Source organism: Oncorhynchus mykiss, chromosome 10 (genome assembly GCF_057628025.1).
Source record: "Oncorhynchus mykiss isolate SJ-2025 chromosome 10, ASM5762802v1, whole genome shotgun sequence".
Taxonomy (NCBI): Eukaryota; Metazoa; Chordata; class Actinopteri; order Salmoniformes; family Salmonidae; genus Oncorhynchus; species Oncorhynchus mykiss.
Window position 1 is genome coordinate 11,370,001 of NC_143031.1, and position 15,697 is coordinate 11,385,697.

Consider the following 15,697-nt stretch of genomic DNA (forward strand, 5'->3'; position numbering starts at 1 on the left):
CAGCAGCACCTAGCTTCACATAATAAGGTGTGATTGTGAAGCGCTGGAGACTGACTGAGAGGAAGATATTCATGATCGTGTCTGAGGGATGTAAACAGGAGTGTTTAGTTGTTCTTTACCAAGCCTGGGGGGTGTCTTCGGGTAAATTTCCTCCAAGCCCGGGATCAACACCCCAGCATTAATATCATATCTTCTCTTCTCCTCAACAATTTTATCCAAAATGCAGGTCATTAGAAAAATTCACTGATTCTTGTTTGCATATCCTCGTTAGTGGTGTGTTTACTTAGAACAGGTAGAAGGTAGAAGTCAGGATCACTTAAAAACCAACACACTATCACAGCCTATTGTGAAATTAGACACAAATGACACAATTATCGTTCTTCATAATGCATTTATGAACATTACACAGATTCCAATTTGTTGTGGCTAACGTTAGCTACGTTAGCTAGTTGGCTAACGTTAGCTAGGCTAAGGGTGAAGGTTAGGGTTAGAGGTTAAGATTCGGTTTAGGGGTTAGAGTTAGGTAACATGCTAACTAAATAGTTAAGGGTTAAGGTTAGGGTTAGCTAACATGCTAACTGAGTAGTTAAAAAGTAGTAAGTTGTTGCAAAGTTGATAATTAGCTAAAATGCTAAAGTTGTCTGTGACATAATTTGAACATGCAACATTTTGGTTGCTAGACGTTTGCGTTATACAATCTTACCGACCAATCCGACCAACCTCCCTCCTATCGTTTCTGTCTTAAGTAACCTACTGTCTTTATCTGTGATTAAAATGCACTTTATACAAAACTGTGTACTGCACACAATTTTTTAAAAACTTTTTCATGTGCCCGTCATGAATTTCCAATAAGCTATTCATGTTTATTTCAAAATAATCTGTGATATTGGTTAGCAATAACAGGATTGTGTTTAACTAATGCCATCGCTCGGTGTGAGATAGTGCCATGCTGTCAGTTAAGAACAAATTCTTATTTACAATGACGGTGCACTGATCCGGTCCTCGTCTCTGTGCGTGTGTGGATTCATAGAACGTCACTAAGTCTTTCAAGTGTTATCCTTAATGAAAATCTAGATTGTCTCTAAGTTTCTAAGTGTGAACTTGTCTTCATTAGACGTGCCAGTGTGTTCTTTCAAACCCTTGAAGTGCTATCTCCTGAGAGACCTGCCCCAATTGGGCTCATTAACATAATGAGAAATGAACTCATACTGAACATGATGCTGCTTCCCTTCTCTAATGGATAAGTCAAATCAGATCAAATTTTATTTGCCACGTGCACCGAATACAACATTGAAATGCTTACTTACAGGCCCTAACCAACAGTGTGATTTTTAAGTAAAAAATAGGTATTAGGTGAACAATAGATACGTAAGGAAATAAAAAAAACAATAGTAAAAAGACAGTGAGAAATAACAATAACTACTATAATATTAGCGAGGCTATAATAGTAGCAAGGCTATATACAGTAGCGAGGCTATAACAGTAGCGAGTCTATAATAGTAGCAAGGCTATATACAGTAGCGAGGCTATATACAGTAGCGAGGCTATAATAGTAGCAAGGCTATATACAGTAGCGAGGCTATATACAGTAGCGAGGCTATAATAGTAGCAAGGCTATATACAGTAGCGAGGCTATAATAGTAGCAAGGCTATATACAGTAGCGAGGCTATATACAGTAGCGAGGCTATAATAGTAGCAAGGCTATATACAGTAGCGAGGCTACATACAGTAGCGAGGCTATAATAGTAGCAAGGCTATATACAGTAGCGAGGCTATAATAGTAGCGAGGCTATATACAGTAGCGAGGCTACATACAGTAGAGAGGCTATAACAGTAGCGAGGCTATATACAGTAGCGAGGCTATATACAGTAGCGAGGCTATAACAGTAGCGAGGCTATAACAGTAGCGAGTCTATATACAGTAGCGAGTCTATAATAGTAGCAAGGCTATATACAGTAGCGAGGCTATATACAGTAGCGAGGCTATATACAGTAGTGAGGCTATATACAGTAGCGAGTCTATAATAGTAGCAAGGCTATATACAGTAGTGAGGCTATTTACAGTAGCAAGTTTATAATAGTAGCAAGGCTATATACAGTAGCGAGGCTACATGCAGTAGCGAGGCTATAACAGTAGCGAATCTATATACAGTAGCGAGGCTATATACAGTAGCGAGGCTATATACAGTAGCGAGGCTATAACAGTAGCGAGGCTATAAGAGTAGCGAGTCTATATACAGACACAGGTTAGTCGGGCTAATTGAGGTAGTATGTACATGTACAGTAGGTATGGTTAAAGTGACTATGCATATATGATAAACAGAGAGTAGCAACAGCGTAAAAGAGGGGGTAGTGGGTGGCGGGACACAATGCAGATAGTCCAGGTAGCCAATGTGCAGGGGCACCGGTTAGTTGCGCTAATTGAGGTAGTATGTACATGTAGGTATGGTTAAAGTGACTATGCATATATGATAAACAGAGAGTAGCAACAGCGTAAAAGAGGGGGTAGTGGGTGGCGGGACACAATGCAGATAGTCCAGGTAGCCAATGTGCAGGGGCACCGGTTAGTTGCGCTAATTGAGGTAGCATGTACATGAATGTATAGATAAAGTGACTATGCATATATGATAGAGAGTAGCAGCAGCGTAAAAGCGGGGTTGGGGGAGTGGCGGGACAATGCAAATAGTCCGGGTAGCCATTTGTTTACCTGTTCAGGAGTCTTATGGCTTGTGGGTAAAAGCTGTTGAGAAGCCTTTTGGTCCTAGACTTGGCGCACCGGTACCACTTGCCATGCGGTGGTAGAGAAAACAGTCCATGACTGGGGTGGGTGGGATCTTTGACAATTTTTTAGGGCCTTCCTCTGACACTGCCTGGTGTAGAGGTCCTGGATGGCAGGCAGCTTAACCCCAGTGATGTACTGGGCCGTACGCACTACCCTCTGTAGTGCCTTGCGGTCGGAGGCCAAGCAGTTGCCATACCAGGCAGTGATGCAACCAGTCAGGATGCTCTCGATGTTGCAATTGTAGAACCTTTTGAGGATCTGAGGACCCATGCTAAATCTTTTTGATTTCCTGAGGGGGAATAGGCTTTGTCGTGGCCTCTTTACTACTGTCTTGGTGTGTTTGGACCATTCTAGTTTGTTGGTGATGTGGACATCAAGGAACTTGAAGCTCTCAACCTGCTCCATTACAGCCCCGTCGATGAGAATGTGGGCATGCTCGGTCCTCCTTTTCATATAATCCACAATTATCTCCTTAGTCTTTGTTACGTTGAGGGATAAGTTGTTATTCTGGCACCACCGGCCAGGTCTCTGACCTCCTCCCTATAGGGTGTCTCGTCGTTGGCGGTGATCAGGCCTACCACTGTTGTCTCGTCTGCACACTTAATGATGGTGTTGGAGTCGTACCTGGCTACGCAGTCGTGAGTGAACAAGTCTACAATTTTGTTTCTGGTGTCCTTTGACAGCTCTTTGGTCTTGGCCATAGTGGAGTTTGGAGTGTGACTGTTTGAGGTTCAAACAGGTGCCATTAATACAGGTAATGAGTGGAGGACAGAGGAGCCTCTTAAAGAAGAAGTTACAGGTCTGTGAGAGCCAGAAATCTTGCTTGTTTGTAGGTGACCAAATACTTATTTTCCACCATAATTTGCAAATAAATTCATTAAAAATCCTACAATGTGATTTTCTGGATTTCTTTTCTAATTTTGTCTGTCATAGTTGAAGTGTACCTATGATGAACATTACAGTCCTCTCTCATCTTTTTAAGTGGAAGAACTTGCACAATTGGTGGCTGACTAAATACTTTTAGAGTTCAAGTAACAGACACATCTCAACATCAACTGTTCAGAAGAGACCCGGTGAATCAAGCCTTCATGGTCGAATTGCTGCAAAGAAACCACTACTAAAGGACACCAATAATAAGAAGAGACTTGCTTGGGCCAAGAAACATGAGCAATGGACATGGTGGAAATCTGTCCTTTGGTATGATGAGTCCAAATTGAAGATTTTTGGATCCAACTGCAGTGTCTTTGAGACGCAGAGTACTGTAGGTGAATGGATGATCTCTGCATGTGTGGTTCCCACCGTGAAGCATGGAGGAGGAGGTGTCATGGTGTGGGGGTGCTTTGCTGGTGACACTGTCAGTGATTTATTTAGAATTCAAGGCACACTTAACCAGCATGGCTACCACATAATTCTATAGTGATACCCCATCCTATCTGGTTTACGCTTAGTGGGACTATAATTTGTTTTTCAACAGGACAATGACCCAACATACCTCCAGGCTATGTAAGGGCTATTTGACCAAGAAGGAGAGTGAAGGAGTGCTGCATCAGATGATCTGGCCTCCACAATCACCCGACCTCAACCCAATTGCGATGGTTTGGGATGAGTTTGACCGCAGAGTGAAGGAAAAGCAACATATGTGGGAACTCCTTCAAGACTGTTGGAAAAGCATTCCAGGTGAAGCTGGTTGAGAGAATGTTATTTCATAGTTTTGATGTCTTTCTGATGTTATTCTACAATGTAGAAAATAGTAAAAATAAAGATTTGTCCAAACTTTTGACTGGTTCTGTCTGTCTGTCTGTCTGTCTGTCTGTCTGTCTGTCTGTCTGTCTGTCTGTCTGTCTGCACAGTGCATTCGGTAGACTTTTTCCACATTTTTTTTACGTTACAGCCTTATTCTAAAATGTATTAAATACATTATTTTCCTCAATCTACAATTTATTGAACATAAAAAACTGAAATACCTTATTTACATAAGTGTTCAGACCCTTTGCTATGAGACTCGAAATTGAGCTCAGGTGCATCATCCTGTTTCCTTTGATCATCTTTGAGATGTTTCTACAACTTTGTTTCTACAACCTGTGGTAAATTAAATTGATTGGACATGATTTGGAAAGGCACACACCTGTGTCTATAAAGTCCCACAGTTGACGGTGCATGTCAGAGCAAAAAACAAGCCGCGAGGTCAAAGGAATCGTCTGTAGACCGCCGAGACAGCATTGTGTCGAGGCACAGAACTGGGGAAGGGGACCAAAACATTTATGCAGCATTGAAGGTCCCCAAAAACACAGTGGCCTCCATCATTCTTCATTGTAAGAAGTTTGGAACCAACAAGACTCTTCCTAGAGCTGGCCTAGAGCATTTCTCTCTACCCTATGGCAGAATTTGTAGAATTGTGGGAAATTAGCTATAAAACAGTTAATTTTCTTCTCTGCCCCATGGCAAAATGTGTAGAATTGCACTAAAATAACTCTAAAATGTTAAAAATGTCAAGCTGGGGGCACCAAAAATATTTGGCTGGCATTATGAGGAGGAGAGGGTTCAGCCTTGCAGCTTTTTTATGGGCCCCATAAAAGTTGCCCATCCCTGTTCTAGACATTGTTACCTCCATGGCACCACTTCTCCTGTGCATCACTCCTTCCCTTCCTCAGCCTCTACCCTAGTGGGCATCCCCCTTCAGGTTGCCATGTAGCTCAGTCATCTAAAACCATCTCATAAGGACTTGAGAGGGAAATCTAAGACCATTACATTCAATGAAAAAGATGGTTGTAGTTCCCTCAGTCTTACAAAGCTCCCTCCATTTTAACAGGTCTTAGCCTCAGAGAAACAGTTCACTGGTCATGTGAAAATGGCAGGTAAAGCCCAATTTTCTTCTTCATGTTATCAGAAAAACTGAACCCCCTCCTCATATTGTCAGCAAAATCTTACAATAGAGGAACATAGTTTCCCCTTCTGTGCTTGGCTCTGTATTGAATGCCAGCTTAAGCATTCCAATATGATTCACAGACAATAGGCTTTCATTCCTCAATCATAGATCTACTGATGTACTTTTAACTTATCTCATTGTTCTGTCAGCACCACCTGGTGCTAGAGGAAGAACATACTCTCTCTGCCTCTCTTTAGCTCTCTCTCTGCCTCTCTTTAGATCTCTCTGCCTCTCTTTAGATCTCTCTGCCTCTTTTTAGATCTCTCTGCCTCTCTTTAGATCTCTCTGCCTCTCTTTAGCTCTCTCTCTGCCTCTCTTTAGATCTCTCTGCCTCTCGTTAGATCTCTCTGCCTCTCTTTAGCTCTCTCTTGAATGTCTCTATCTCCCTCTGCCTCTCTCTGCTTCTCTTTAGCTCTCTCTGCCTCTCTTTAGCACTCTCTCTAACTATCTCTCTGTCTCTCTCTGCCTCTCTCTGCCTCTTTAGCTCTCTCTCTGTCTCTCTTTTTTAGCTCTCTCTCTGCCTCTCTAGCTCTCTCTCTGCCTCTCTTTAGTTCTCTCTGCCTCTCTCTGTCTCTCTTTAGCTCTCTCTCTGCCTCTCTCTGCCTCTTTAGCTCTTTCTCTGTCTCTTTAGCTCTCTCTCTGCCTGTCTCTAGCTATCTCTCTGCCTCTCTTTAGCTCTCTCTCTGTCTCTCTTTAGCTCTCTCTCGGCCTTTCTCTGCCTCTTTAGCTCTCTCTCGGTCTCTCTTTAGCTCTCTCTCGGTCTCTCTTTAGCTCTCTCTCGGTCTCTCTTTAGCTCTCTCTCTGCCTCTCTTTAGCTCTCTCTCTAGCTATATCTCTGCCTCTCTCTAGCCATCTCTCTGCCTCTCTTTAGCTCTCTATCTGCCTCTCTCTGTCTCTCTTTAGCTGTCTCTCTGCCTCTCTCTGCCTCTATCTCCCTCTGCCTCTCTCTGCCTCTCTGTAGCTCTCTCTCTGCCTCAAGCTCTCTCTCTGACTATCTCTCTCTGCCTCTCTTTAGCTCTCTCTCTTCCCCTCTCTCTCTCTCTGCCTCTCGATTTCTCCCTCTGGAGCGACTGTAAGAGTTTTTGCGCTCACATACTGTATTCCTGGAAAAGTGGTCTTGCTGTGAGAGTGGGCGAGGGTTGCATTCTAACAGCATAAGGCAAGGAGACTGGAATTACAAGATAGGGCAAGAGCTAGGAAGAAAATAAAAGATCAAACTGACACACATATATAAAACCTATGTCTGAGGGAGACAAATGGCAGAAACATAGCAGCCACATGTTGACATTTTCCCCATATACAGAACAGTAAATTGAGATTTGAACAGAAACCTATTACACGGAGCCACAACAGACTCAGCTGAACAACGTGTGGGGGAGAGGAGATTAGGGGTGATAGAGAACAGAGATGATGTACCACAGCCACTCTGTCTGTACTGTACCACAGCCACTCTGTCTGTACTGTACCACAGCCACTCTGTCTGTACTGTACCACAGCCACTCTGTCTGTACTGTACCACAGCCACTCTGACTTTACTGTACCACAGCCACTCTGTCTGTACTGTACCACAGCCACTCTGACTGTACTGTACCACAGCCACTCTGACTGTACTGTACCACAGCCACTCTGACTGTACTGTACCACAGCCACTCTGTCTGTACTGTACCACAGCCACTCTGTCTGTACTGTACCACAGCCACACTGTCTGTACTGTACCACAGCCACACTGTCTGTACTGTACCACAGCCACTCTGTCTGTACTGTACCACCGCCACTCTGTCTGTACTGTACCACAGCCACTCTGTCTGTACTGTACCACAGCCACACTGTCTGTACTGTACCACAGCCACTCTGTCTGTACTGTACCACAGCCACTCTGCCTGTACTGTACCACAGCCACTCTGCCTGTACTGTACCACAGCCACTCTGTCTGTACTGTACCACAGCCACTCTGTCTGTACTGTACCACAGCCACTCTGTCTGTACTGTACCACAGCCACTCTGTCTGTACTGTACCACAGCCACTCTGTCTGTACTGTACCACAGCCACTCTGACTGTACTGTACCACAGCCACTCTGACTGTACTGTACCACAGCCACTCTGTCTGTACTGTACCACAGCCACTCTGACTGTATTGTACCACAGCCACTCTGTCTGTACTGTACCACAGCCACTCTGACTGTACTGTACCACAGCCACTCTGTCTGTACTGTACCACAGCCACTCTGTCTGTACTGCTACAGTAGCACAGTAACACACCCACCATGCACTCCAGGGATGTTTAGCCAGTGAATAAATCCTGCTGCTTCCTAGGGATTATGGGCCTCCGTCTATGTGGATTATAGTGATGTCAGATTACGACGCCGCCAACAACAACAACACAAACAACAGCAGCAGCAGAAACATCAACCTTGTCTGCCTGTTTGTTTTGTCTCTGCCTGTTTGCCTGTCTGTCTGTCTGCCTATCTGTCTGCCTGTCTACACTAAGACTATAGCTGCCATATTTGGGGCAGATTTGACCTCACTTGCTGACGTCCGTCCCTGTCCTGATTGAGTCAGGTGCTTTAGGGAAAGGTTGACATGTATGCCAGCTGGCACAAGGACAAATACAGCTAGTCAGCAAAACCTTTCAAAATGAAGCAGTCTGTATTTAATCAAAATACAGATGAAAACAACCAGTCAGATGGGAATTGGATCATGGTGGATCTGCCGGTTCACACCAGTTTAGTCCCCATTATCGTCAAGGCAAGGGAAAATAGAGGTCATTCCATTCACAACTAAGCCAACAGGGAGCACACATCAATAATGGCAGATGTGTATGTTGTATTACTGTTGTCAGGACATTTGATGTGTTGGAAATTGGCAAACGTACCCTCACCTAGAGTTGGACTATACTTGGATTATACTAGACTACGGTGTATGATTCAGACTGTTCAATAGTAGGGTTCCATTCCTGTAGTGTTCTGACTAGAAGGCCAACCATTTTATTGGTGCTACCTGGTGCTGTGAGGGCACACTAAATATAGGATGCTAGCTGTGAGATTAGTATTATCATCAAATCAAATTCATCGCAAATTTGACTCATCTCAAATTTGAAATAGGTTTGAGCTGAATCTTTAACATGATGAAACAAATGCTGGCCACCAGTAATGAATATATCCTAATGTAATAATGTAGTATAATAATAGTAAAGGGAATATGTATATATAGATCAAGAATGTCCAATGCTCCCCCCAGGTGGTGCAATGGTTAAGGGCACTGCATCGCAGCGCCAGCTGTGCCACCAGAGACTCTGGGTTCGCGCCCAGGCTCTGTCGCAGCCGGCCGCGACTAGGAGGCCCGTGGGGCGACGAACAATTGGCCTAGTGTCATCCGGGTTAGGGAGGGCTTGGCCGGTAGGGATATCCTTGTCTCATCGCGCACTAGCGACTCCTGTGGCGGGCCGGGCGTTGTGCACGCTAACCAAGGTCGCCAGGTGCACAGTGTTTCCTCCGACACATTGGTGCGGCTGGCTTCCGGGTTGGATGCGCGCTGTGTTAAGAAGCAGTGCGGCTTGGTTAGGTTGTGTTTCGGAGGAGGCATGGCTCTCGACCTTCGCCTCTCCTGAGTACGTACGGGAGTTGTAGCGATGAGACAAGACAGTAACTACTATTAATTGGATACTACGAAATTGGGGAGAAAAAGCACAATTTGTGTCATGGTGTGTTATTTCACATCCTGGTGAGGTTTAGGGTTCATTGAGATTATAAAGAAGCTAATCATTAATATTAACGTGAACCACATTTTTCTGTCAGGTTAAAAGCAGGTTAAAAGCAACTGATATTCCATATAATAAATAATAATTATGTGTTTCTGTCATTTGGACAGCTGCCAGAGAGAGAGAAAAAATTAGTTTTGTTATTGCATTGATTTCGCAAGACTGATTGAGTTTTGAATGACTAATTATGCTTTAAAATCAAAACGTAAGATGTAAAATAGTAGATAGCTACAGTAGATGTGTATTTAATTATTTGTGAGCCTAAAAGCCCTTTCATCATTAAGAAGCCATTTCATCATGTTTCGGGTTTGTGATAAGCAAATGTAATTGAACAAAACGTCAGACAGATCCAAGCATGTGTCCTGACATTAACACAGAAGTCAACTGTCATTTAGCCTTTTTACAAATCACCCTGATCTCTGCTAATCAGCACTCAGCTATAATTACCCTAGCCTAGCATCCTGCCGAGATGGTGTGGTGGCCAGTACGAAGGGAGGCCATTGGAAACAGGGAAATTGTTTTATGGCCCAATAGGATGAATTGTGAAACTGAAGATGAAGATAGCACTTCAGTCACCTGATTTGACACTGTGGTAAAATCAGAGCTTTACTGTACCACCACCTAATGTAGAGTGTTGGAGTGTGCACGTGTCCTTTCACTCCTCTTTAGCGTCTTCACTTGACAATAGCATTCTTACTTCTCTCAGCTGTCCTTTATCTACATTTGCATCATTTTAATTAACCGGTGCTCCAAAGCACCCAATCATAGATTCAGGAGGAACAGGGAGAGCATTGGTCCTTTTTGTGTATGTTAATCTCTCACTATAAAACTGTCTCGTCTACCAGGGAAATACACATTTTAAACACAACATTTCCACATCAAGACGTACAGATGTACTTTGAATTTTGAATCACTATTGAAAGTAATGTGTTCTTATTTATTGGAATATGTGGTGGTTTGTGATAAATTATAAATTAGCGCTGCTCAAAACAGTTTCACACTCCTCCATTTAACCTTTATTTAACCCGGCAAGTCAGTTAAGAACAAATTCTTATTTTCAATGACGGCCTAGGAACAGTGGGTTAACTGCCTTGTTCAGGGGCAGAATGACAGATTTTTACCTTGTCAGCTCGGGGGTTTGAACTTGCAACTTCCAACGCTCTAACCACTAGGCTACGCTGCCGCCCCGGTTAATTTCCAAACCAAGATATTGTTTTCTAGCCTCTGTCTGCATCAACTGCATTTTGTGACCAATATGGGTGCTAAATTGTGAAAAATTGAATTAGTGAAGGTTTTTTATTAAATCTGTTTGTCTCCACTGAGTTTAATCTGGCAGCCAATGAACACACTCTGAGCTTTCTCCCTCTACCTCACTACTCAGATGGAAACTTCTAGAGCTAATGATGATGAGTTATTAACATGTCGGGACGATACAAGTATCACAATACTCGTTAGTATCGTGGCAAGGAAACAAAACACGAAGCGGATTTAACTTCTTTAGGAAAACAGCCCTACTGTTGGAAACAAACATCATTATGTTGTCATTTAGAGTCATGTGCATTTTTCTTCCAATAATTGTTAGGTTTAGGTTTAGAATAAAGGTTAGGGTTAGGTTTAGGTTTAGAATAAGGGTTAGGGTTAGGTTTAGAATAAAGGTTAGGGTTAGGTTTAGGTTTAGAATAATTGTTAGGGTTAGGTTTAGAATAAAGGTTAGGGTTAGGTTTAGGTTTAGAATAAGGGTTAGGGTTAGAATAAAGGTTAGGGTTAGGGTTAGGTTTAGAATAAGATTAAGGGTTAGGGTTAGGTTTAGAATAAGGGTTAGGGTTAGGTTTAGAATAATGGTTAGGTTTAGGTTTAGAATAAGGGTTAGGGTTAGGTTTAGAATAAGGGTTAGGGTTAGGTTTAGAATAAGGGTTAGGGTTAGGTTTAGGTTTAGAATAAGGGTTAGGTTTAGGTTTAGAATAAGGGTTAGGGTTAGGTTTAGAATAAGGTTAAGGGTTAGGTTTAGAATAAGGTTAAGGGTTAGGTTTAGAATGTTTTAATTGTTGTCATGGAAACAATCTTGTGATACTGTTTTCGTCAAATCCTAATGCATATTCACTTGTTTTCTCTCACCTTGTCACTAGACAAGTGATGGTTAAAAATGTATTGTGATGGAGGTTATTTTGGTTGTTAGTTGTCGAGTGCTCTTTTGAACACAATTCATGGTGTCAAACCTTGCTTCAAGACCTTCGCTTTGACAAGAGACCTGACATTGCCGGCAGCTATAAAATTGACCGGAGTATTTGTCATCTTTTATTCCCAGGTCACGATTCTGATAGTCTTGGCCTTGGCCTTCTTGGCCTGCATAGTGTTCCTGGTGGTGTACAAGGCCTTCACGTACGAACACAGCTGCCCAGACGGATTCATATACAAGGTGAGTGGGCCCTGTCTTATGTGGGGTCATTTGTGTGTCGCAAATGGAACCCTATTCCCAACGGGCTCTGGTCAAAAGTAGTGTACTGCATAGGGAATAGAGTGCTATTTGTGACTAAACTTGAAAACTACACTGGCTAGTCATCTGAACAGTCACCTTTGGAGGTTATTGCTGAATGTTAGCTGAAGCAAATCTAATTTTAGACACAGCCCCTGCACTCTTCAGAGAAAAAAAAGAACCTCTTCACCAGAAAAAGCCCTTAGTGTTGTGCAGCAGTCTGTACGTGAGGAGAGTATGTTCTAGAACCCTCTCTCTCTCTCTCGCTCTCTCTCTCTCTTTCTCTCTCTCTCTCTCTCTCTCTCGCTCTCACTCTCGCTCTCTCACTCTCTCTCTCTCGCTCTCTCTCTCTCTCTCTCTCGCTCTCTCACTTTCTCTCTCTCTCTCTCTCTCTCTCTCTCTCTCTCTCGCTCTCACTCTCTCACTCTCTCTCTCTCTCTCTCTCTCTCTCTCTCGCTCTCTCTCGCTCTCTCTCTCTCTCTCTCTCTCGCTCTCTTGCTCTCTCTCGCTCTCTTGCTCTCTCTCACTCTCTCTCTCTCTCTCTCTCTCGCGCTCGCGCTCTCTCTCTCGCTCTCTCTCTCGCTCTCTTGCTCTCTCTCACTCTCTCTCTCTCTCTCCCCCTGCAGCATAAGCGATGCATCCCTGCCTCTCTGGAGGCCTACTACACAGCTCAGGATGCCAACTCCCGAGGGCGCTTCTATACGGTGATCAGCCACTACAGCATGGCCAAGCAGACCACCTCCCGCTCCGTCTCTCCATGGCTCCCCGCTGGCGCTGCCCCACACGACGCCAAGCCGCCCAACACAGACGGGCACTGAGTATGCCTGCCCAACCCTCCCACCAACCCCACCTCTTCTGCCCGTCTCCATGACAAGCTTTTAACAGGGAGTGTCTGTCGTTCTCCAGTGTCTCGCTAGGCTCAGAGTACTGTCACGCCCACTTGCCCGCCCCAGCCCATCCACCCAGCACCACAATCTCTGCCTCTCCTTCCTCCTGTCTGTTTTCTTTCTTTATTTATTCATTATTTATCATCACTAATGATTTTTTTTACTTGTTATTGGTATTTTGTATTTGATATCAAACAACTGTTTGTACAAAGTCTCGAGTCAAAGTTGAAATCCATTCAGAGTATATGCTTTTCTGAGCTGCTACTAACTGAGTGAGTCAAAAGTCATTTTTCAGATGTGTCCATTTGATGTGTCCATTTGATGTGTCCATTTGATGTGTCCATCTGATGTGTCCATCTGCTCGGCCCCCTGTAGTGTCATGACTCTGTGTAATCAAAGTCATGTTATGAAATCAACTCTGATTCAAGTCCAGGCATATCCATGGCATTTTGGTTCATACTCATACTGTAATACATTCTTATAGAAAGGGTTTTCCCAAATTAGTACCTATTTGTACGTCTATGGAAGTTAAACTTCAGCACCAATATACAGTAGATGTCCTGAATTATCTGAGCAAAGCTAGCTAAGTATTCTCTATCATGACGGTTTGATATCGGAACACTCTTTAATGTACTGTCCTGTATGTCCTACTTCCCTTCTTGAGCCAAGCTGTATAAAGCCCAGTGCATTCATGCTAGTTCATGTGTGTGCATGGTTGTAGCTAGGTTTCATGACAGTTTAACTATTTTTCGTGGGAAAAGAGCGACCTTTATTGCCAGTTACATTTCGCTTTAGCAGACAGTCCAGCCACTGTACACAACATGAATATGTGACTCTATTGCTAAGGATAAATACCCAAGACGTGGTGATGATGGGAAACATTGTGTATATCGCTGTCTTTGCCAAAACTCTGGTTCCTGTAATGTTTAGAACCATTTGTAGATGAGCTTCTCTGCAGAGTTTTGTTCTGTTACCATTTTATTTCTTATTTTTTATCTTGTCAAAAAAAAAACAAAAAAAAACGCTTTTTGAACTATTGTGATGTTTGGTAGTTGATATGTAGCAAAGTCTGGAGTAGTTTCTCACTGTACATCCCATAGGTTTGAAATGAAAATAAAGCAAGTTGTGACCTGATCAGAAAGTCTCTGTCCTGTTGTTTTCAATGCTCCGCCATTTGGTTCCGTTCTCATTATCCTGGTCCACATGTGTGTCAGTGTGCATTAATTAGTCAACTCTGCTGACTGTCGTTGGCAAGTCATAGGGTACATGACACAAGATGGGGGGGGGGGGGGGGGGGGTTAAGGGTTAATTACATATACTGATCTAGTCCAAAATACCTCTGCATTGGAAGCATCATAGAATCCAGGGCAGGCTCCAGGCATAAGTGCTATAAGCGGCTAGGGCCCCTGAGAGTTGACAGTTAGAATAGTAGAATACACAGGATTGTGCATCAGCAGTTTTTCACTCATTTTGTCAGTCACTGACAATCAGTTAATTAGCCAAGTCATCTAACAATGTTTAGATATCACTCAGATATCATTAACATGGCATAAGTTATGGCAAAATGTGTAGTTCCAGGAAATTAGCTTTAAAACTGCAACAACAAATCTGCACCCTGGCAAAATGTGTAGAACTGCACTAAACTTGCGATACAACCGCAACATGTTCTTTACTTTAATGTGTAGAATTGCAGGAACTTAACATTAAAACGTAACTGTTTTCCCTGCCTTCAAGAGGGGGGGGGGGGGGGGGGGGGGCAACACATTTTTTGTTTCTTCGGGAGCTGTGGAAACATGTAATTAGATATACACAGAACACAGAGACAACGTGAAACAGGAGAGATTTGTTGCACTAACATGGAACAATGTGAGCAAACAGGATGATTGCATAATAAACGATTCAAGCAACATGCAGTACATTCCTTTACATAAAGTACATAGTTCCTGACTGAAATAGGCATTGCTCTTAGATTCTCATTCATCATCGCATGGCAAGTCTTAAGCCATTAAGGGCTTAAGGGCTTGATCGTTAATATTGAACCAAGATTTACCTGAATCAAAGATAGTTTCCTACATGGGGATTTTTACAATTGAAAATAGCCTCAAACTTGTGTTAAAGCTGGAATCCTTTAAATGGCGATTAGCAGCTGAAACAATACGTTTTTCCTCCCAGCCACTGTTCGGCTTAAAAGCTGCTGGTGCTGGAGAAATGTAACCACTCTCAAATTCAAAAGACAGAGCTATAGATGCAAGGACTGACCATCCATGATATAACACCATGTTTTGAGGCTATACAGTGTTTGTTCTCATTTACTTACCGTTTACAAACATTGGAGTAAAATAATACTACAAAAAATAAGTTACTGCAAACAAGGGACAGTGTTTTTCCCCTTCGGATATCATTGCACGTGTGATAGAATAACAGAATATCTACGGTATTTTTTTTATCACCCTTCTCGAGGATCCTCACCTCTGCTTCCTCAACAAAACTAAAAAAAAATTGTAACTACAAATTCTTATGAATTGACAGAGTGTTTAATTTTAATTGGGAATTAAAACAGAGGAATTAAATTCCTGCAACAAAAGGCTGCTCCACCGGCTGTCGGCCCGTCAGAGAAAGGCTGCTCCACCTGCTGTCGGCCCGTCAGAGAAAGGCTGCTCCACCTGCTGTCGGCCCGTCAGAGAAAGGCTGCTCCACCTGCTGTCGGCCCGTCAGAAAAAGGCTGCTCCACCTGCTGTCGGCCCGTCAGAGAAAGGCTGCTCCACCTGCTGTCGGCCCGTCAGAGAAAGGCTGCTCCACCTGCTGTCGGCCCGTCAGAGAAAGGCTGCTCCACCGGCTGTCGGCCCGTCAGAGAAAGGCTGCTCCACCTG

General features: G+C 43.4%; 1 protein-coding gene across 1 annotated transcript in view; it reads left to right on the plus strand.

The window, feature by feature from the left end:
- LOC110533341 (neuronal vesicle trafficking-associated protein 2) overlaps positions 1-13,961 on the plus strand; it is a 46,272-nt gene extending 32,311 nt beyond the window's left edge. Inside the window, exons 4-5 of the mRNA XM_036989699.2 lie at positions 11,773-11,883; positions 12,567-13,961. Coding sequence (XP_036845594.1) covers positions 11,773-11,883; positions 12,567-12,758 — 303 coding nt within the window. The 3' untranslated portion in view covers positions 12,759-13,961. The remainder of the gene's footprint in view (positions 1-11,772; positions 11,884-12,566) is intronic.
- Positions 13,962-15,697: the final 1,736 nt, after the last annotated feature.